This window comes from Chiloscyllium plagiosum, chromosome 7, assembly GCF_004010195.1.
Source record: "Chiloscyllium plagiosum isolate BGI_BamShark_2017 chromosome 7, ASM401019v2, whole genome shotgun sequence".
Taxonomy (NCBI): Eukaryota; Metazoa; Chordata; class Chondrichthyes; order Orectolobiformes; family Hemiscylliidae; genus Chiloscyllium; species Chiloscyllium plagiosum.
Genome location: NC_057716.1, coordinates 47,137,246 through 47,160,537, shown reverse-complemented (window position 1 = coordinate 47,160,537; position 23,292 = coordinate 47,137,246). Strand labels below are relative to the sequence as shown.

Here is a 23,292-nt window from a genome sequence, read left to right as displayed (position 1 = left end):
TGATAATTTCAAACTCCAAAAAGTTTTGGAAATGCTGCCCTAACGAAGTGCTTGCATGAGTACTCTTCCACCACATTTCCATTGCTTCTTTTAACTGCTTCAAATCTGTGCTATTTGGTATTCGATCTAGATTAGATTAGATCCCTTACCCTTGGCCCAACCAGTCCACACCGGCCCTCCAAAGAGTAACCCACCCAGACCCATTTCCTTCTGACTAAGGTATCTAACACTATGGGCAATTCACCTGACCTGCACATCTTTGGACTGTGGGAGGAAACCCAGTACCCGAAGGAAACCCACGCAGGCACAGAGAATGTGCAAACTCCACACAGTTGCCAGAAGCTGGAATCGAACCTGGGTCCCTGGTGCTGTTAGGCAGCAGTGCTAACACTGAGCCACTGTGCCACTCCTGTGAACAGGATTTATGAATGACTAGTCTGCATTTACTACAGGATTAGGATTATTTCAGGATTAGTTCAAAAGGGTATCATGGTCAGCGCAGATATGGCAGGTTGTTCCTGTGCTGGATTGTTCTATGTTTTATTTTGCAATGAGACACTAAGCAGGAAACTACAAGTTAGCCTAACCTGTTCTGGGAAAATGCTACAGTAAATTGAGGAAATAGTACTGTATTTAGAAAAGCATAATACAATCAAACAGAGTCAATGTGGTCTTGAAAGAGAACTCATGTTTGACAAATTTGTTCAAGTTCTTAAAGGGAAAATCAGTAGATGTTATACATTTGGATTTCCAGAAGTCATTCAATAAAGTGCCATATAAAAGTATATTGCAGAAGATAACACTTCTGCAATATTGGTACTGGGGCCAATATACTGGCAAGGTTTGAGAATTGGTTAACATGGAGAAGATGGAGAGTCAAGACTAACTGGCCTTTTTCAGGTGAAAACATTTAACTAAAGGAGCGCCAGCAGGATCAGACAGGCCCCTAATTATTTACCATCTATATTAATGACTTGCAGAGGACAGAGTGGAATGCGTCCAAGTTTGCACACAATACAAAAATAGATGAGAAAATAAGTTGAAATGAGGACATAATTTGCAAGAGGATATAAGCAGGTTGTGTGAACATGCAAAAAACTGAGTTTATGTTGGAAAGTAAAGGTCATTCACTCTAGTAGAAAGAATCAAAAGGTTGAGTATTATTTACTTGGAGACTTCAAAAAGTGCAGCCCAGAGGAATCTAGATGACCTTGTACATGAATCTCAGTTAACAAGCAGGTGCAAGTTTAAAAATAAAGCAGCAAATTGAATTTTGGCCTTTACTGGAGCTTAAGAATAAGGTAGCCTTTTTGCAACTGCTCAAGGTGTTCATGAGGTTGCACCTGCAGTCTGAGACTGCACCAAGATCTTTTAAATTTGTGCTACATCTACATTGCTTGGTTTGCATAACAAATTCATGTTGCGTAAAATCAGTGTGAATCGGCTTCAATGACTCATCACCACAGTATCCATCTAAAAAATCAAATATATGAGATACTAAGCCAGGTTTCCTTCTGAAAACTGACATATCTGATTATGATCTCAGTTAATGTTAATATAGTAGATTGGCTAGAGAGTTTATATAGTTCAGTTTAGACTGAGGTTTTAGCCAGTAGGACAGGGTAGATTAGATTAGATTAGATTACATTACAGTGTGGAAACAGGCCCTTCGGCCCAACAAGTCCACACCGATCCGCCGAAGCGAAACCCACCCATACCCCTACATTTACCCCTTACCTAACACTACGGGCAATTTAGCATGGCCAATTCACCTTACCTGCACATCTTTGGACTGTGGGAGGAAACCGGAGCACCCGGAGGAAACCCACGCAGACACAGGGAGAACGTGCAAACTCCACACAGTCAGTCGCCTGAGGCGGGAATTGAACCCGGGTCTCTGGCGCTGTGAGGCAGCAGTGTGCCACCATGCCGCCCAATGTCCACATAAAGGATGAAAACAATAAGGATTGTTCTAGGTGCAGACAGACGTCTGAAAATGTGATAAGAAATCATATCCTGGAAAAAAGTATAACCCCAAGAAATGATCTGCAGTAAAATGCAAATGCTAAGGAACTTAAAACATAGAAAAATTAGACATATGGATAGAAACATTTTTCGCGTTTACTTTCTACTACTATCAAAACGGTGGATGAATGTATTTGGATAAAATCGCCAAAATAGCCTCAGTATTTCAACACTGGCATTACATGCTGTCCATACTAACAGGACAGGACCATGTCAGATTAGGCAGATGCAAAGAAAAGTTTAAAAAAAAATTCAAATGGGCAGAATTCTGCCAAAAGCAGAACTTTCCCTACCTTGCATCAGGAAGACGAGTGAATTGCAAAGTTTGGGAGTGTCAAAGTCAAAGTCATAGAAGGGGTTTCAGCAGTGAAGGTACTGTAGTAGCAATGAAATCAATATTGTTGTGACAAAATGCAATCAAAAGCATATGGGGTCTTGCACAAAGTTATAATGCAGACTGTGCTTTTGTACTCCAAAACCTTGTTGCCTTTTCTATAGCTTTATCTAACACAATTTTACATTCAAACATGTATCAGTTCAAGCTTAGATGTTCTTCAGGTCTCACTGCATATGGGCACAAACTACGTCATTAGGAAGTATTGCAAGGGGCTGGACATTGTCCAGTTGTTTGTGAATATGATGTCTCATTTCACATCCCTCTATCAATACTTTGGAACTGCATCTGTCAAGCAATTGCATGCACCCAGCTCTGTACTGGCCAACTATAAACTCATCCCAATTAAAAATATCATCTTGCTTGATTTCTTTATTGAAAGGACAAATGCATATTTCTCAATCACTGGCACTAATACCTCAGAAAACCTTTTCCTTTATTACTTCCCACTTAATTACCATGCACTTCATGCCCTTTACAAACCAAGCTTCAGGATTTTAAAAAAACTCTCTCAGCTTGGACCTGTTACTTCCAATGTGAAAAAAATGCATCAACTGAATGCTATACAGTTTCACAATCATTTTATGACACAGAAAAAATACTTCAAACCTGATTCAATGCACTTTACACTGTCACACCAAACTTGTTAAAAATCACACAACACCAGGTTATAGTCCAACAGGTTTAATTGGAAGCACACTAGCTTTCGGAGCATCACTCCTTCATCAGGTGATAACGCTCCGAAAGCTAGTGTGCTTCCAATTAAACCTGTTGGACTATAACCTGGTATTGTGAGATTTATAACTTTGTACACCCCAGTCCAACACCGGCATCTCCAAATCATGACACTAAACTTGCATCTCACTCCACCAAAATGTCTTGCAACACCAGAAACTTCGAACTAAAATATTTGGCCATTCTTAAACAGGACAGGTTTAACAAGATCTCTATTCAAATGATTGCGCACACAGGACCAGTTATGAACTGCTGTTGATGTTTCTCGAAACTTTGCTATCAACTAAAGTTACTCAAAACGAACTTCAACCACACTTTTGTACTTCAAAACTGAAGCAACAATGCACAAGTTATATGTAACAGTTGCACATTTAACTGGATTGCCAAGTTTAAAACTATTCTCAGTAGCAAAACAACCATCTGCAACATCTTCAAGTCCTACACCATCCTGATTTTTGACTACATTCACTGTAATTAAGACAAAATCCTGCAATTCTAACAGCACTATTAATGTATCTACACCTCAAAGACAGCAATAGTTCAAGTCATCAGCTCACTATCACCTTCTCAATAGGGAGAGAGATAGACAAAAATGCTGGTATAGCTACTCATGCCCAGGTTCCATGAACTGATACAAGGCAGAAACACAAGGGTCGGGTACCTTGATCTTAGCTGTATTGTGGAAAATACAGACATATCCATAAACGACAGACAAATCATCTCAAGCATGACTGATCGCTCAAGTTTGAAAGAACTATGGCAAGATCTGGGAGGTAAGTTGCACATCTGATATGACAGGGGAAGTCACAGAAATGGAGGTGGAGATAACAGATTCAAACACCAAATTTTTCAAAAACTGATTTAATTATAGATCAAATTAACAGAAAGCACTTACCTGAATTATGTGCGCCTTGTTGCAACTGAATGCTTGAAGAAGTGAATGAATTCACAGTCGCTGTCTGTAATTGTGGGCTACTAACAGTTAGTGGAGCTGGTGCAATTGGTGTCAGTGCCCCACTGGATGCTACTTGGCCCAATGTGACAGTATGTACTGGTGTCAGAGTTATTTGCTGGGTTGGTGCATTTTGAATTTGCACATTTTGCAAGTTCTGGATGTTCTGCACCTGAAAGGTTTGCCAGGTAATTTCTCCAGATGGAGTTAATGTTGGTGCTCGTAATATAAGGGAGCCTGCATTTTGTACTACTTGCAGTTGAACATTCTGCAAAGCTTGCTGAGGAACGGCTTGTGCAGTAATTGGTTGTCCTGCAATAGACTGTATTGCCTGCTGTGGAATACTCTGAACAATCTGTGGCTGGACAGCAAATTGCTGATGTGACTGAAATTGAATTTGATGATCAGCTGTTTGAGAGGTTGAAGCTTGTATGTCTTGTAGCTGTGTTTGATCAACAGTAGCTTGATTTACATGAAGCACATTTGTTGCCTGAATCTGATCAGGGGTTTCAGTAGAATTGCTACTGGAGGTGGTTTGCTGCACATCAATATGGTCATCAGAAACAACCATGTGACTCACTGACGTCGTTGGCACAAATGAAGCTATACTAGTGTTGGCGTCACTAGAAGCTGGGTTCTGCACAGGTCCGGTAATACTTTGCTCATCTGTCCTTGCTGAGGTATCTATATTATTTATAGCTTCTGATGAAACAGGTATAATCATCTGGCTTGACGTAGTAATCGCTGCAGAGTCACTTTGATTCAAGGACTCTGAAGTAGGTGGTGTTCCAAGAGAATCAACATCAACATTTCCAATGGGCACAAAAGCAACATTTCCTGTCAATCCAACAGGAACATTGGTAAGAAGCTGAGCTTGACTAGGATAAGATGTACCACTGTAAGCTACTCCTTGAATTTGCACAGGGACATGAGTATTGCCCTGCTGTATCTGAACTGAAACAGCTGGTGACACAAGGTTTTGGGTAGACAGAATGTTGCCTGACTGAGTCTTACCGGCGATTATTGTTTGGTTGGTACCAGGAATAATTTGAATTTGGCCATTACCATCTTGTTGTAATGCTGTATCTGTGCTAGAAGAAGCCAAGCCTAGTTGTAAGTGCTGCCCATCACCAGGCTGGATTTGTGGAATTACTTGATATTGAACATTAGGCACGACACCAGTTGGAGCTGTGGATGATCCTGGAGCAACAGCAAAGACCTGTTGGTTCTGTAAGCTTTGTAGGACATATTGTCCACTTGTTGGTACAGAAGCAGTGACTGGAGATCCTGGTACCTGTCCAGTAATTTGTACATAATTACCAGCAGTATCTTTTGTTACAACAGTTGGTGTCGAAGTTATTAACTGCCATCCATTTGATGCTGCCAGCTGTGCGGAAGCCAAGTCAAGCGGCTGGAAAAAAAACATGATTTGCATTATCTTAATATAATCCAACATTATATAATGCAATAAAAATACAAATACTATTTTCAAACTGTGAAGAAAGATCTTTTGAGAATTATTAAAATTTGATCACTGTGCATTGACTTAAATGCTTGCTGTTGAAATATAAGAGCCATTTGCTTGTACTAAAACATCATTCTTATTTTGGTTTCCTTCCCGAGTTCATAGTTGTTCTATCCGCCCTTAATCTCTAGCTGCATATAAAACTGCACATATCCAAATTGACAATCATCATCTTCATCTTACTCATGTAGCCTCCCCCTCCCATGTTAGTCACAGAAAAGTTCATCACCAACCACATCATCTCAGATTCTCCTTTTCATGGATTCCCACACAAATGTCATCAACCCTTGTTCAAGGAATGCATGCAACGCTGGGAAACTCAACAAGTGCTGCCAATAATCAAATCCTGCAGAAACAAAGCATCATCAGGTCCTGCTCTTTCAGCCAAAAATGCTCTCTATTTCAGGAGTGGCTTCAGAAAGGTCTATTGCTACGCTCCTCCACATCTCCAAGAAGTTCAAAGAGTTTGCGCAGTATTTTATCTGTCAGTTTAGACCAAAGGTTCAGCTACCTGCAATTTCCCTCCCTTCCTCTACACCATTGGATCAAATATCCTACCCGAATCTGAACTCTTATTTCTCTATCTTGGTTGGCACAGAGGACTGAAGAGGCTGTACTGCACTGTAATGTTCTAGGTTCTCACATGCCCTAAGCTTATCTCCTGCTTCCTCGATCTCATTAAAATCTAGATGACCCAACTTCCAACGCAGTCCTGCTTAGATTGCTTATAGGTATTTACCTCACGGACTACCGTCTCAGAGTAATGTCTTCAATAGGAACTAGGGTAAAGATCAAGTTGTGATTACTGCAGCCAGTAATGTTAGTGAAAATGTAGCCAAAGGCTGGACAGCGGGGAATTTGGAAATGTAGATGCAACAAAAAAAAAGGTTTGATTTCCAATACAATCATTCATTCAGGTGGGCTTCTCAAAGGGCCAGCATTTATTGCCCATTCCCAATTGCGCTTGAACAGAATGGTTCACTAGGCCACTTCAGAGGATCAAGTTAATAGCCAACAAAATTGCTGCTGGTATGGAGTCACATGGGCCAGATCTTTGCTAAAATAAAAAATGACATTAATGAACTAGATGGTACTTCATGACAAATTTTGTTCATGGTCACTAGTACTGAGACTAGCATTATATTCCAGATTTTGAAGATACACGCCCAGAGCATTAGCCTGGGCCTGTGGGCTATCAGTCCATCGCACTTCCACTTCAACACCATCCTGCCATGGTGGTGGCCAGAATTTGGTAGGGAAAACAAATCGACAGTACATCTTAGATACTGAGAAGCTAATTGTTCCAAAAGGAGTTGTTGAGCTTCTTCATAAGTCACTTAAAACTAAGCATGCAGGCACAGGAAGCAATTAAGATGGCAAGTGGCATGTTAGCCTTCAATGCAAGATAAATCAAGTAAAGATGTCTTGTTTCAATTATAGAGAAACTTGGTTAGACAACACCTGGAGCATTATGCTCAGTTTTGGTTGCTTCAGTTTGTGTGTGCTTGCGCCTCAGAAAGCAAACACAAGCAAGCAAATGCATGTGCATCCACGTGCAAGCAAGTTAAGAGAACACGAGAAATAGATGCAGAAAGATTATTTACGTTGGCTGGCTAAGGGGTGGGGAGGTCAATTTGGAGGGCATGAGAACAAGAAAGCACACATTAGAAAACAGGGAATTTAGAACTCAAATTATTAGGAGGGGTAATTGTCGAATTCTCTGCCTGAAAAGGTGGTGAAGGTTTTTGAGTATGCTGGAGTCTGAGATCAATAAGGTTTCTACCAAAGAACCCATTATAGGATATGGGTACATTACATCCCACTGAATGGCAGAGTGGATTTGAAGGATTGAATGGCTTAATATTGATCTCATTTCTTACGTCAGTTATAATCTGTAAGAAGGAGTCAAAGTTGTCATTAAAGCACAGAAGGCAGCCTATTGGGGTAATATTGGCTCTGTGGAGCGACAAGTCAGTTCCACTGCCCTTCTGTCCCCTTACAAGCTTACTTCTCATGTGTCTTATTAACTTCATCTGCTTCCACCACCCTCTCAGGCAGTGGATTCCAAGCATTACCTCTTATGTAAAGAGAGGCTCTTCCTCACAATCTCAGGGACTCAATTTAAAAACCCTAATTTGACTTGGAGGAGGGAGTCAAGCAATCATAAGGTGAGAAAGTAAGTTGTGAAAAGGACACCAAAGGACAATAAAGGATAACTGACCAGTGACCATTTCTGAACTCAAATCCTCTTTCAAAGGCAGCCAACATTTGCTTTCCTGACTGCTTGCTACACCTATCCACTTTCAATGATTGATGTACATCTACATTTCTCTAGCAATACGCTTTTCCCCCCCGATACTGATTTCTTTAACTCCTCTCCCTCACTAAATCCTTGGTTCAATAACACTTAAGAGGTAACTTGTGCTCGTGAAGGAAGAACTAAAGCATGCATTCAATTTACCTTCCATTTTTTATTTCCCATAACTTAAGAGATGTACAGCATGGAAACGGATTCTCCGGTCCAACTGATCCATGTTGATTGGACATGCTAAATTAATCTGGTCCCATTCACTAGCATATGGTCCATATCCCCCTAAACCCTTCCTTTCATATACCCATCCAAGTGCCTTTTAAATGCTGTAGTTGTACCAGCCTCCAGCACCTCCTTTGGCAGTTCATTCCATACAAGCAACATTCTTTTGTGAGAAAAAGTTGCCCCTTGGCTCCTTTTTAAATGTTTCCTCTCTCACCTTAAATCCATGCCCTCTAACTTTGGACTCCCTTACCAGAGGTGAAAAAAGACCAAGATTATGCACACTGTGCATGTCCCTCATGATTTTATAAAACCTCCCCTCAGCCTCTTGACACTACAGGGAAAATAGCTCCAACCTATTCAGTCTCTTCCTATACCTCCAACCCTGGCAACATCCTTGTAAATCTGTTCTGAATCTTTTCAAATTTCATAACACCTTTCCTATACCTCGTGATTTCTTGATGCGAGGGACCTAAATTTGTTTACACCTATACCTTTTTCTCTTCACACATTCATAAGCAAAGTTTTATGGTCAGTTTTAATGCTCCCTGCAATTTTATTCATATACTCAAACTATTTGTCCACTTCTGACGAATTCTAAACTGGTCCCAATCCTCATGTTTGCTGCTTTTTCTCAATTTTATACTCAGATCAACAAGGAGACATACTATCCATAATTTACTATGGAAACCATGGTTGAGCCACCTTTCTTGTTTTATCTTTTTGCCAGAAAGAACAAATTGTTGTAACTCTCACACTTGTTCTTCAGTCACTGCCTATCTGCAGATAACACTTTTCGCAAGGTTTCCCCAATCCTTACCAATTCACACTAGAGACCCTTGCAGATCCCATTATGTAGCTTCAATGTGGGGGAAATAAGAAATTACCCATTATGATAAAATAAAATGATACTTTTCTATTCCTAAGTGTAAAGAATTAGAAAATGTTGGTATTTGGGAATTCTGGTTATCCTTCTGAAGTCAACATTCAGGTACAAACATTTAGCTACAAGTAGACTCAAGTATAATATCCAAATTATTAAAAGGTAGAGTTCTGATGATGCCATACTTGCAGAACTACATAATTTTGGACTCTTTACCCAAGATAGACAGCATGTGTCTTCTTTTTTGGAGGTGGGGGCAAGTATCACCAGATTGCACTATGTAAAACAACCTACTTATTCAACACGTGGAGTCTCTTTATTCTCTACCATTTAAAAACTGAAAAGGTATTTGTGCTACAAGTCAAATTTCCAAAGAAATTTATACAGGTTAGATGTTGATAGGTCCTTTGCCCTCGGAATTGTTTCTGACTGTAGAAGTGTCAGCATAAGGGGCTGGTCATTTGGGACTGAAAACAAGAAGAAACAATTACTCAAGGATATATGAATCTTCAGAATTCTCTATTCCATAAAGGTTGCAATGCACAGTCCTTTGAGCATGTTCAAAGCCAAGATTGATAGATTTTTGTGACACAAAAGGAATCATGGAATGAGGCGAGCGAAGCAAAGTTTGTGGAAAATTGAACACCACAGCAGAATAAGGGACGGTATAATCAAAACAGTATATGCAAGCTATTATCCAGTAATATATTACATTTCTCACTTTTGCAATTCTCCATCCATCATCTTTAAGCAGTAAATTTACACACAAAATGCTTCTTAAACAATACCAGACAAATGGGTTAACAATGGGAGAAATGATAATATTTGAATGTCGAAAACGGGCTTGCAAACTGGAAAAAAGGAAGGATAATAACATCCAACAATAGGTTTGGATTCCAATAGTTGTAGATCAGCCGATAACAGTCAATGCCATCAAAAGACTATCAAATCCTGCTCTCCTAATAATTCCAATCTGTATCCAATGAACTTCTCCCACACTCAGAAACCCCTTCCCAATCACTCCCAGTCACAGAATCCCTCTGCCAACTCTCCCAGTTTCACAAAGAATATGTACCAAAGCTCCTACATGCCAAAGCACTGAGCTCATTCTACAAAATATCAGATCATAGTTCCTTTCCTAATGCTGATTAGCACTCTATCCTTAACACCTCAAATTCAATTGGCAACTGCCATAGAAGAATTTCTCAGTTAGCGAAGCAATTAAGTTATGAATTTTTAAGTGATTGTAAATTATCATGCTCAATGAATAGTGCCATGTGAGATCTAAACTGTGCCATTATACTTATCTCAACAGTCATTTTTACGTTCCATGGAAATCTTGCCTTCCAGCAGCTTATTATATATAGAAAACTTTCTATCCCTTAACATTTAGTAGCACTGCTACTCAGGTTTTGTCTCAAGAAATCAATTTGTCTTAGTGAACCGCATTTAACTTAAAATGTTTTGTTGTTGTTCAACACTGACGCCAACTTATTCCAATAGGAAGTTACTACTTTATGCTTCATTACATTCCTAGAGTTTGATTCCCAACACGACAAGCCATTTCTACACTTCTAGTTTAAAAAGCTACACAATGTGAAGCTTTTTAAACTAGAAGTGTAAAAAGTTTCACATTGTGTGAACTGTGCATTCTGATGCCTGCTTCCACCCAACTCTGGCCCTATCATCATCTCGATCCTTCAATTAACTTGAAAAATATCCAAAAATTGCATTATGATGCATTGAAGTCAGAAACTTACTGTGTTGGCTATAATGTATCCTGAGCAGCTTGATCAATCTCTTCTTACCCTAAATATTATTCCATCCATCAATCTTTTGCCTTTAAACATTTCAGCATTTTCTACTTAGAAGCTAGTCTTCAATTAATTTTAAAAAACCAGTAATTTTAGCATATATCATCAGCATATATGCTTCTGATGTTAGCCACATTACTCTATACATATGTAGGAGATTTTGCTTTTAAAAAGGCCATATACAAAAGAATGAATGCTCAGAAGGGGTTTCTGGCTTGCATTTTAAAAATACAGAAATTCAATATTTAACAGATACATCAACTGGGATCCTGGTACAGCAAACATTTGGTAAGAGAACTGAATGGAAAGTTAAAATAAGAAAATTTTGTGGAAGCAGAGCACTGAAATATAAAGGAAAGGTATAGAAACAGGAATGAGAAGATGTAGCAGTGGAATAATACTGGGATCATAGAGTCAAAATCATAAAGCACAGAAATAAACTCTTGGTTCAACCAGTCTACGCTGACCATAATCCCAAACTAAACTAGTCACACCTACCTGCACTTGACCTATATCCGTCCAAAGATTTCATGTATTTTTCCTAAATGTCTTTCAATCATTCTAACTGTACTCACATCTGGATGTCGGTTTGCTCGCTGTGCTGGAAGGTTCATTTCCAGACGTTTCGTCACCCTACTAGGAAAACCTTCAGTGGGCCTCTGGGTGAAGCTGTTACACTGAAGATGTTACCTAGTAGGGTGTTGAAACGTCTGGAAATGAACCTTCCAGCTCAGCGAACAAACCTACATCCAGAATCTCAACCTGAACTACAAATCTTCTCAAAACTTGCTGTATCACATACGCTACCTTAAGGTTCATTCATCACTCTTGTCCATATCTTTTTAAAATCTCTCATTTCACTGTAAAAAATATGCCCCCTAATCTTTAAATCCCTCCCCCTAAGGAAAATACACCTGCCATTCACTTTATCAACACTCTTCATGAATTTATAAACCTATAAACGTCACCTCTCAACCTATGCTCCAGTGAAAAGTCTCAGCCTATCCAGCCTCTTCTCATGACTCAAACCCTCCAGTCCCAGCAACATACTGGTAAATCTGTTCTGAACCATCTCCAGCTTTATAAAATCCGTCCTATACAAGGACAACCGGATCTGCGCATATTATTCCAGAAGAGGCCCCATCAACGTCCTGTACAGCCTAAAAGTAACATTCCAACTCCTATACTCAAAGGTCTGAGCAATGAAGGTCAGCATGTTAAACATCTTAACCACCTAACCTATAGGTGATGCAAACTTCAAAGAATTATGTACCTGAACCCCTAGGTGTCTCTGCTGTACAACACTACTTAAGACCCTACACTTCAGCCCATTGACCCAAGTGACCAAGATCTCTCTGTAATCTTAGATAATCTTCTTCACTATCCACTATGTCACAAATTTTGACGTCATCCGCAAACTTACTAAACACCTTAAATAATTTGGAGGAAAATATACATGTAAGTGACAAATAATGGACTCTGTCCCAATCCCTGTGGAAAACTACTGGTCACAAGCCTCCAGTCCAAAATACAACCCACCACCATCTCCTGCATTAAGCCAATTTTGTATGCAATTGGCAAGCTGAGCCTGAATCCCATGTGACCAAACTTTACTGATTAGTCTACCATGCAGAATGTTGACAAAGGCTTTAGTAAAGTTCAAACAAACAATTTATACTGCTTTGCCCTTAATCTTTTTGGTTACTTTATCAAAAATCTCAAGTTTGTGACATAATTTCCCACACACAACCACTGACTATGCCTAATCATTCCTTGCCTCTCCAAATGCATGCAAAACCCCTTCTCTCAATCATTTACAACAACTTGCCCACCAGCGAAGTCAGACTCACGAGTCTATAGTTCCCAGGCTTCTCCTTACATTCTCTCAAATACAAAGGCACAACATTAGCCACTCTGCAGTCACCTGGCACCTTACCCATAGTTTTAGGGATGATAGTCCTGCAACTCCTCCCCAACTTCCCACAATATCCTGGGGCACACTAGATCAGGTCCTGGAGATTTAACCAACTTTATATTTTCTAAGACCTCCAGCGCTTACTCGTCTGTAATCTCAACTGTTTTGAAAACATCAATATTTATTTTCAACTTCTCGAGCTTCTATTTCTTTCTCCACAGCAAAAACTGAAGAGAAACATTCATTTAATAGCTTTCCATCTCCTGAGGCTTAAAACAAGGACAACAACTTTGATCTAAGGGGTCCCACTCTAGGTGCTCTCTTGCTGTTAGTGCACTCATAGAATCTCAGCCTTACTGGCCAAGCTGTTGAAGAATCAATTGAACCCAGATGTCTATATCTAGTATGATTCGCTTTTATCCTTGACTAGAACCATTGTCTCTACTTAAATTAGCAAAATAATATAGTGTAGGACAGGGGCTTGGAGTGGGATCTTCCAAAGGTCACTCAATCAACTCAAAGAAAAGAGAAAAACTAGCAAAAACGTTAAAAGTGGGGAGGTCACAGGGTAGGAGGACAAGACCCTAAGAAAACACAAAATAGCAGATAGAGCTTTCAGCATTTTAGAGAAATAATCAAAACTGAAGGTTTCCCACCTAGTAGACAATTTCCTAACAGTCTTCTTTTTACTCTCTTTAAAGAGCACTTTTTAGCCTGCTACACCATCTTTCATGCTACCACCTCTTTTCCTGTACTCGTTATCCCTCATTCCCTCCAATCCCACTCAATCCAATATTCTCATTTGTTGCCCTTAATAAAACTGCATGAGACTATGCCACAAATATTGCCAGACTACAGCAGCAGAGCAACAGTATTCATCAATTTAAACTACATTTGCTCCACCAGTCTAAGGGGAACACCCCTCCTTCCACCAAAACATTCTATTGAAAATAGTTCCTCTAAATCAATGTCATAATACACGCTTGTTCAACCATTTTCCTTATATTCTCCTCTCCCACATCCCTTTTTGTCCCTAAATAAATAATAGAAGGGTAGTAAAGATCAAATGGTAATGTTTCAGAAAATCAACTAGAAAAGATGCAACTCAGGAACTGTCCCACTGCACACCATATAGTTAGAACTTTTGTTCCATTACAGGAAATTCCCAAAGTCTATCCTCAGACCTCCCCTTATCAGAGCCTGTTGATTTTTCTCCCTGGTATTATAAGCCACCATATCCTGCTTTAGGTATCAATACACCCACAGATTTCCACTGGGCACTACAAGAGCTTGGCTCAATTGTATGTAAAGAAACAAGCAAGATATTTTTCAGATTTGCAGGAAATAGTTGCCCAGAGAAATGGTCCATAAGCTGTCATAAAAACATCACCTACCATTGGCTATTTCACTGAAGATTTTTGTTGTACTCAATGAATTTCTTAAACTTGGGTTTTGAACAGTAAATCAAGCTATTCTGACTGCTCTATTGCTCATTCTGTCTGGGAGAAAGGAAGGACTGCAGATGCTGGAGATCAGAGTCAAAAAGTGTGGCACTGGAAAAGCACAGCAGGCCAGGCAGCATCTGAGGAGCAGGTGAGTCGACATTTCGGGGATAAGCCCTTCAATCAGATTTCCTTCAGGCCTCTTTTCTGATGAAAGGCTCATGCTCGAAAAGTTGATTCTCCTGCTCCTCGGATGCGGCCTGACTGGCTGTGCTTTTCCAACACTACACTCTTCAATACTGCCCATGAGCCAAAGTTAGAAAATCTTTCAACTACTTTACATGGTCATACATGTGTTACTTATAGTTATGAACTAGTAGTTAAATGCAACTAACATATTTTTGTTAACATCTGCAGTGAATCAGTTTCAATTTGACAAAATTATCAAGCCACTCTTACTTAATGTAATCTATCAAACTTACAGTCTTTAAGTATTTCCTTTCAAGCTTGGTTTTGTGCAAATACAAATGAGGTTGTCTTTCTTGCACCATTTGCATTAGGTAATTCGTCACCTTTTTACTATTTTTAAGCCCAAACGCTCCTTTGCAGAAAATTACTCTATTTTAGCTTGCTTTTTATACGCCAATTGATATTCACTTTTAAGAATACACCTTAGGTAACTAAAAGAAAACTATGCTTAGATTACACCCTTAAAATTTCTGTTTTCTCCCTTTGTGCCTTCCTCAACACCTACCTTACTGACACCTTCATTAGTTCCTTTCATTGCTAAGTTTCCTTTTCTCACGTGCCCCAGGAAATTTAGCTACATTATAATATTGAATAAACAGCAAGTTACATGCCAATCCCCTACTTTTTAAGTGTAGACTGTTTATGATTCTATTGAGATAAGGCCAAATCTAAGAATCACTTCAAAAGTTTTACATGAAATTCATGACAGAGCACAACACTCTTGGCACAACACTTTATGGAACCCAAAAATCAATTAAAAAAAGCACTGCAAACTTTGCCCTTAATAAGGGCCTATTTTACTTTTGTTAAGTAAGCAATGCCAAATTGACTGCCATTGATTTAAAATTAAGCGTCTTGTCCTGTTTCAAACATACAGATGGTGGACTTCTCCCATCTATAAAAAGCACCACAGTTAATCTCTGCCCCTCCTGTGTTGAAAACTAGCCTCTATGCCTGTTTGGATGCTAGAGACCATAATTTAAGTTCAACATTAGTCAGAGCCAAGAATAGAAGCCATTTTAGCATTAAAAGTATGAATGTCTCACACATTAAATAAATTTCTTCTCTAATTAACATGACATATAAAGAGCAATCCTTCCCCCAGAACACCAACTAATGTGCACAGTCAACAACAGTCTGTATTGCACAAAGTCACTCTGTGTGGGCATAACTTAAATTTCATATATTATAAAATTGACAATACTGTTTATAGTCTAAATAAAAAGTACAAAAATGAGACAGGTGCTCATTACCCCAGTATTACATATTTTAGGACTGCTAACTTGAAGCTGAAATATGAACAGTTACAAACACCCTCTAAATCACCAAAGGTTCATGAATAACTGCTTCCTTATATTTGTGGTCCTTTTCCAGTACCAACCTCTTAAAAAAGACAGCAGATAAACAGTTAAACATCACACCATACAAGATATCTGTGTGGCAAGATAAAATATTTTATTTGAATTTAATTGGAATAAACAAATATAAAACTAATCACAAGCAGATATAGTCACTTCCATTTTAAAAAAAAGACAAGCAAGGATAAGTAACTCCAATTTTATTTTGATGAGACATCAAGAGATACTCTCTTATGTGATATGAATACACAAGGTAAAGTCACCATAGTTGTACTGGACTGTTGGGCTGCTCTGAGATAATTGGTGGTGGTTTAACTGAAGGGTCAAATCTCAGGCAAGGGGGAAGGCAGAGAAGAAAAATCCTTAATGGCAACCTCAGCTGGTATAGGATCCGAAACAAGCTGATGACATCACTCTACTTAATAAATCAATCATCTATCCAACTCAGCCAACCGATCTTCCCTTATTGTCAAGGGGAAACAGGATAGAAATGCGGCAGCAGGTTGATGGAAACTCAAGTATTCTTCCCACTGAAGACGTATAGAGGTGGGCTAAATATATTTGCATCACAGTGAAAAGACAATTTGGAATATTTTATTCTTCAGTCAGAGATTTCTTCAAATGTATTTGCTTACTTTTATTCTAGGAATGATCAGAATTTTTGCACTCAAGCTTCACCAAGTATTTTCATCTGACTCAAGCAATATGAATACTGTTATGAAGGCATTCATGTCCATGCCTTTTCCATAACATAGAATATGCCTATTATGTTTCCTCTCGCCAATCAACAGGCACTGTTCTGGAAATAATGAAAAATGATAAAAGCTCCAATTTTAATTTTCTGCATCAGCTTACTTGGTACTCTTGGATCCTTCTATATTACCACTTCAAACTAAGATCATGATTGTTGGGGAAGCTGATGAACATTCCATTCAAAGATAATGTCACCAAGGCTTGCCAGGAATGGGTGCATGAACTATCCAGTGATAATTTTTATTAACTAATTTACAAATACAATACAAGATATTCAAATTTGTCTGATACAGAATCTGATCTCAAAAAAAACAACCCAATGGAGAAAGGTATCCATACTTCCTAAATTCAAAGTACAAAAGAACTGGCATTTTCCTAAGTTAACAATTTTTCTACAATAGTAAATTTGAATTACTAATCTCATTGCTGTTGGAGAAGTTGGTAAGGAAGAAAATGAGGGGAAAATCCAAGTAAACCAGTTTAACAATTTATGGAGGTCAAGCTACAAGTAAGCAGTCAGTAGCAAGAAATATTAACTGAATATAAAAAGCATTGGCAATTTTACTTTACCCTCAACACTAGTGAACAGATTTTTTGGTGTATTTTTCATATCTTGAGAAAGTTGTCATTTGTAAACTAAATAGATGTGTCAAAAGACATCATAGAGATTGGACAAACTATATTACATTCACTAAGTGCAGACAACCACTGCCAAGTTAGGTACGATTACACCATCAGTTGCTTCACAAATCACTTTTCTATGCTAGGTCATGCTACCCTTTTCCCTTAGCAATATAATTAATGTCCTCCAGAAAATTTAGATGATAGCTGCTTTTGAACAAATATTATTGATCAGATTGGCAATCTGGAAAAGATAAAAAAATCTATTGTAGGAAGGAAATTGCTAACAACTTGTACCAATGGAAATTCTCAGATGTCAAATAGTTTCAAGCTTTACTGAGATTTTTGTTCCCAGTATTCACTTTCCATTCTTAAACAGAATAGAATGTAACAATAGCTGAAGAAACAAACAGTGGATAAAACTGTGTGGAATGTATAGTACGATAAAATTAGTTTCTTTTTGCCTAGGTAACGAAAGGTGGCATTCATACAGTTTATCCTTTTAGAAAGTTATCTACCCCCAATTGTTCTTGGACACTAACATTCAGTTACAGAGCAGGGAAAAAAGTCATTACTGGTTTAGAGAATGAATGACCTACCTTTCAAAAGGTGCATAATGAACTCAGCAAAGCAATATTTACTTGGGGTTTAGGAAGCTGCCAGATCATAATTTGGTATTTCTATAATTTAACCTCAATCCTGAAAACATTGACAGAAAGAAGGACGAGGTTGTGTGTTTCCAAAATGCTTTTTAAAAAGTGCGTTTTAATACCACAGAGAATAGTTGCATGAAAACATAGACCACGGCGTATTCAGTCGATGACCATCGGCTGCATCTGCATTTTCTCTCTTAAAATGGCACTTGCGCACCTCGGTATGGAGCCCTGGATTTGCAGAACTTCGCTGCACCGATTAAATTTTGCTCGCTTTCGGTAGAGGGGGATGGTTTGGCTTCGGTGGGGGCGTTTTGTTTTGCGGTGACTTGATTTTTTTTTAAACCCTTGGGGGAAAAAGAAATGCCTGTTCACAGACTGTCTGATTGACTCACCAGCCCGGTCCCAACTGTTGTGGTAGCTCCAACGGTCTCCGATGGCGGCGACCCGATCTTGCTGCACGTAGCTGCCAGCAATGCAAGCGGTGACGGCTGAATGTTCTACCCACAGGGGGCGGGTTTAGGAGGAAAGTGGGTGTGAATTAGTCCGGGGCTTACACAGGAAGTAACCGTACACATCAAAATTTAAACATGTGAACACACACATTACAGATTCTGTTTATTAGCAAACTGCAAGACAAAAGAAAGCGCGCCAGTTGGGGCCGGCCTTACCTGCGCGCCGGCGGCGTTTCGATGCTGCAGATACTCGCTCTGCTTGTCCACGTCTAGCGCAGCCATTTCCTCTTGCTTCACTGGCTTTTCTGGAGCTGCGAAGGAAGGAGGAAGGAAGGAAGGCGAGCAAAAAAAGGGGAGAGGCGGGGGAAGAGGGAGTGGGGCGAGAGAGAGAGAAAAGGGAAAGAAAATAAAGGAAACGATCATGAGGGTGAAGACCTGTAACCGTGGGCGTTCAGGAAGATGTGATCAGATTGAAGGGGGAGGAGAGAGGGCCTCAGGCTGGGGCCTCGCCGCACCGGCCTTTCTGCAAAACCTACCAGTCATAGCGGCTCCCACCCCGGGCGGTACGGCTCGGCTCACACCACACCGGCTCGGTTTATACGGTTAACATTGTGTGTCCCTCGGACGCCGACGCCAAGCGAGCGTCGCTGGAGTTTTTTTTTTGTTGCTTTGATTGACGGTGCAGGAAGCGGAGTGGAAGGGTGGGGCTTCGAGCCGGGACTGTCCGGGGGTCGGCAGAAAAACCACGACGTTCTCGTACCTGCAACCGAACACCATAGCGGATGTCCCGCCCTCCCACCGTCGCCTCATTGGCCGCCCGCCGTCCCGTCCGGATCACCCAGGCGTTCACTGGGCCAGCGCGCCGTCAATCACGCCACTTCCGACCATGAAGTTTGTGTGATCCTGGTCTGTGTCTCTCCCCTCCCCCTCCATTCAGGGCGGGACGGGGGTTGTGTGTTGGGGGAGGGGAGGTAGGGAATCGATTAGAGTCGGAAGGTTGGTTATGGGGGTTGTATAGAAGCGCTAAAACTGTCCCAAGTAAATAGAAAGGTCGAGGTTAATGCCCTTTTCCTAAACATTGAAACCTGCTCGCTCATTCGATAAGATTATGGCTGATCTGGGTCTGTGGTATTTTTTTAAAACACTACATGAAAAGAGGCCCTTTGGCCCATCGTGTTTACAGCCGCCATCACATATCAGAGATATACAGGTCAGAAACAGAGCGACGTTTCAAGTGCCCACCTAAAGCACCCTCAGGCAGTGAGTTCCTGATGTCCACAACCGTATGGGTGGGGGAAAAAAACCTCTCCTCAAACTTACTGTTCCTTACTTTAAGACTGTGCCCCTGGTTCCTGTCTAGCCTTTCTACGCAGTTCATAGGTTTTTATACTTCAATCAAGTCGCCCTCGGCCTTCTCTGTTATAGGGAAACCATCCCAAACCTATCCAGTCTCTCTTTATAGGCTCTGCCAACATCTTCTCTGTGCCTTCTGCCGCACAATCACATCGTTCCTGTAAAATGGCGACCAGAACTGCATGCAGTGCCCCAGCTTGTTGTCTAACATTAAATACATTTAAGTCATAACAAGTCATAACCTTGACGAATAAAGACAAGTATCCCATATGCCTAAGCCATCTCATCTATCTGTCCTGCTGCCTTCAACAATTTACCACCATGTACACTCTGATCACCTGTATTTCCGAGGGTCTTTGATGTGTGCTCACTTGCTTTGTTAGTAATCTGAAAATGAATCACCTCCCAATTTTCAGGATTAAATTCCATTTGATACTGTTCAGCCTATCTGATGTGCCAGTTGTTATCGTCCTGTAGTCTAAAGATTTCCCACACAGCATTTACCACATCAACAATGTTCATGTCATCTGCAAACATAATCAGATACATTAATATCTTGATCATTCATGTCACAACAAACAAGACAGCACTGAACCCTTGGGTACACCACTAGGCACATGCTTCCAATCACAAAAAATACATTCAACCATCACATTCTGCTTACTGACACTAAACTAATTTTGGATCCAATCTGTCAAATTGCCCTAGATTCCATGGGCTCTTAGCATCTTAAACAATTTGCCAGGCAAGACCTTGTTCAAATGTCTTATTGAAGCATTTGGAAACCACACCAACTGCAGTACCCTCATCTACACACCTAGCCACATTGAAAAATTCAAATTTGTCAGTCATGATCTCCTTCTTATAAAGCCATGTTGACTATCCTTGACTCTCCAAGTGAAAATTAATTCTGTCCCTCAATTATTTTCCTTAGGATGGCTGGTAGATTCACTGGTCTATAATTTCCTGGTGTATTCCTAATACCTTTCTTGAATAATGGTACCATGTTAGCTGTCTTCCAAGCCAGAGAGCATTTGAAACCTGCAATCTCTTGCCTGGTCTCCCACAGCATCCTAAAGTGCAACTCATCTGGGCCATGCTAGAAACACCAATACCTCATCTCTCATGATGCTAATTCATTCAAGCATATCACAGACCCTTTGCCTGATTTCAATCCTATAACAATTTTGAATCTAAGGTCTGGTATTTCGCTTCACTATAAGACCATAAGATATAGGAACAAGAGTAGGCCATTCAGCCTGCTGCATCATTCAATAGGATCATGGCTGATCTGACATCCTTCACAATCATTTTTCTGCCCTTTCCCCCTAACCTTGGACTCTCCAACTTATTAAGAATCGGCCTGTCGTAGCCTTAAATATATACAAGGACTGTTCCCAAAGCTGTCTGTGGCAAGGTTACACAGAGACACTCAACCCTTCGAGATGAAATTCCTTCTCATGGGGCAGCATGGTGGCTCAGAGGTTAGCATTGTTTCCTCACAGTGCCAGGGACTCAGGTTCAGTTCCACTCTCAGGTGACTGTGTGTGGAGTTTGTACATTCTCCTCATGTCTGTGTGGGTTTCGTCCCACAATCCAAAGATCTGCGGGTTAGGTGTAATGGCCATGCTTAAATTGCCCATAGTGTCCAGGAATGTGCAGGCTCAGTGAATAAGCCATGGGGAATGCAGGGTTACAGGGATGTGGTGGGTTTGGGTGGGATGCTTTCTGTAGGGTTAGTGTGGACTTGTTGGGCAGAATGGCCTGCTTCCATACTGTTGGGATCTATGATCTCAGCCTTAAATTGGCACCCCTTATTTCTGAGACAATTCCTTCTGGTCCTAGACCATGAGGGGAACATTATCTTTGCATTTATCCTATCAGACCCTATACATCATTCTTCTCTATAGTGAATACAGGTGCAAAGTACTTATTTAAGATCTCAGCTGTTTTCCAGCTCCAATCACAAATTACAACTCTGGTTGCTAATGGGCTGTACTCTCTCTCTTATTATTTTCTTGTCCCTCATATATTTAGAAAATGCCTGATTGCGGCCTTAGCTCGACTATTCCTCCATCAGAACGTTAACTCCCTTATAAATCAAAAAATATGTCCAACTTGGACATGATTATGTCCATGTGTCCAATGCTGTATGTTTGAAATTCTGCAGGGCGAGAGTTTTGCAGTATAGAAAGAGGCCTTTGGCCTATAGCCTCATGCTAACATACTTTGGTGATCCTCCAAATACTTAATTGTGTGACAGTTCCCATCTCTACCATCCTTTCAAGTAGCAAATTCCAGATACCCACTAGCCTCTGAGTGAAAACATTCTTCCCTAAATTCCCTCTAAATTTCCTGCCCACTACCTTAAATATATGCCTCCAGTTACTTATTTGTCTACTGAGGGGAGGTGATTCTTCATATCTCCTCCTCTCATAACGTTTGCTCTCGAGTCATGATTACTACAAGTACAGTCACTATGCCCAGCTCAAAATGAGTAGACAAAAGCAACATTTAAAAAAAAAATCTTTTCTCACACACTGATATGCTATCTCGTCTACGTAGCCATTTCCATAAAATTAGCTGAAGTTCGGTACTGTAAATGTTGCATTATATTCCTCAAAATCATAACTGTCCTTGGTTAAAATTAATTTTGTTTGTCTGGAATAAGAATAGTAAATTGTTGTGGTTCTGTTCACCGAGCTGGGAATTTGTGTTGCAGACGTTTCGTCCCCTGTCCAGGTGACATCCTCAGTGCTTTGGAGCATCCTGTGAAGTGCTTCTGTGATCTTTCCTCCGGCATTTGTAGTGGTTTGAATCTGCCGCTTCCGGTTGTCAGTTCCAACTGTCCGTTGCAGTGGTCAGTATATTGAGTCCAGATCGATGTGCTTATTGATTGAATCTGTGGATGAAAGATCTGTGGTCTTCCAGCCTCCCTCATTGCTTATTTGATTAACAGCCTCTGACACAGAAATGTTTTGGATACAAGTCTCACACAAAGAAACGCAAGTCCAAAACTTAAGCGGACACTCCAGTAAAATTCTGAAGGAGTGCTGCTTTGTGGGAAGTACAGTCTCAGATGAGACATTAAACTGGGTTGAATCTAAAAGATCCCATTGCAATACCCAAAGAGCTGCTGAATGACAAATGGTATTCAACTGAAATGTTGACTCTTCCACTCGTCACAGGTGCTGCCAGACCTACTGAAGTCTTTAGCTTTTTCTTGTTTTAAGAGCAACGTAATCTGCCAATATTTATTGTTCAAAAACACATTAGGAATTCCCCCCCCCCGACGTGGTCGACGATGCCCTCCACCACATCTCTTCCACTTCCCGCTCCTCCGCCCTTGAACCCCGCCCCTCCAACCGCCACCAGGACAGAACCCCACTGGTCCTCACCTACCACCCCACCAATCTCCATGTACAGCGCATCATCCGCCGTCATTTCCGCTACCTCCAAACGGACCCCACCACCAAGGATATATCTCCCTCCCCTCCCCTATCAGCATTCCGTAAAGACCACCCCCTCCGTGACTCCCTCGTCAGATCCACACCCCCCACCAACCCAACCTCCACTCCCCGCACCTTCCCCTGCAACCGCAGGAGGTGCAAGACTTCCGCCCACACCTCCCC

The 23,292-nt window shown here is 40.5% G+C and overlaps 1 protein-coding gene across 3 annotated transcripts in view; it reads right to left on the bottom strand.

The window, feature by feature from the left end:
* The window catches only part of LOC122551551 (transcription factor Sp3-like), a 64,504-nt gene extending 45,333 nt beyond the window's left edge, over positions 1–19,171 (bottom strand). The window contains exons 1-4 of one of the 3 annotated variants that reach the window (XM_043693601.1): positions 18,844–19,171; positions 18,524–18,618; positions 18,248–18,343; positions 4,050–5,517 (exon numbers count right to left, since the gene is read on the bottom strand). In XM_043693601.1, coding sequence (XP_043549536.1) covers positions 4,050–5,517; positions 18,248–18,343; positions 18,524–18,618; positions 18,844–18,850 — 1,666 coding nt within the window. In that variant the 5' untranslated portion in view covers positions 18,851–19,171. Of the gene's footprint in view, positions 1–4,049; positions 5,518–18,247; positions 18,353–18,523; positions 18,619–18,843 lie in introns of all 3 variants that reach the window. The other 2 variants (XM_043693600.1, XM_043693602.1) reach the window with 2 other exon arrangements.
* Positions 19,172–23,292: the final 4,121 nt, after the last annotated feature.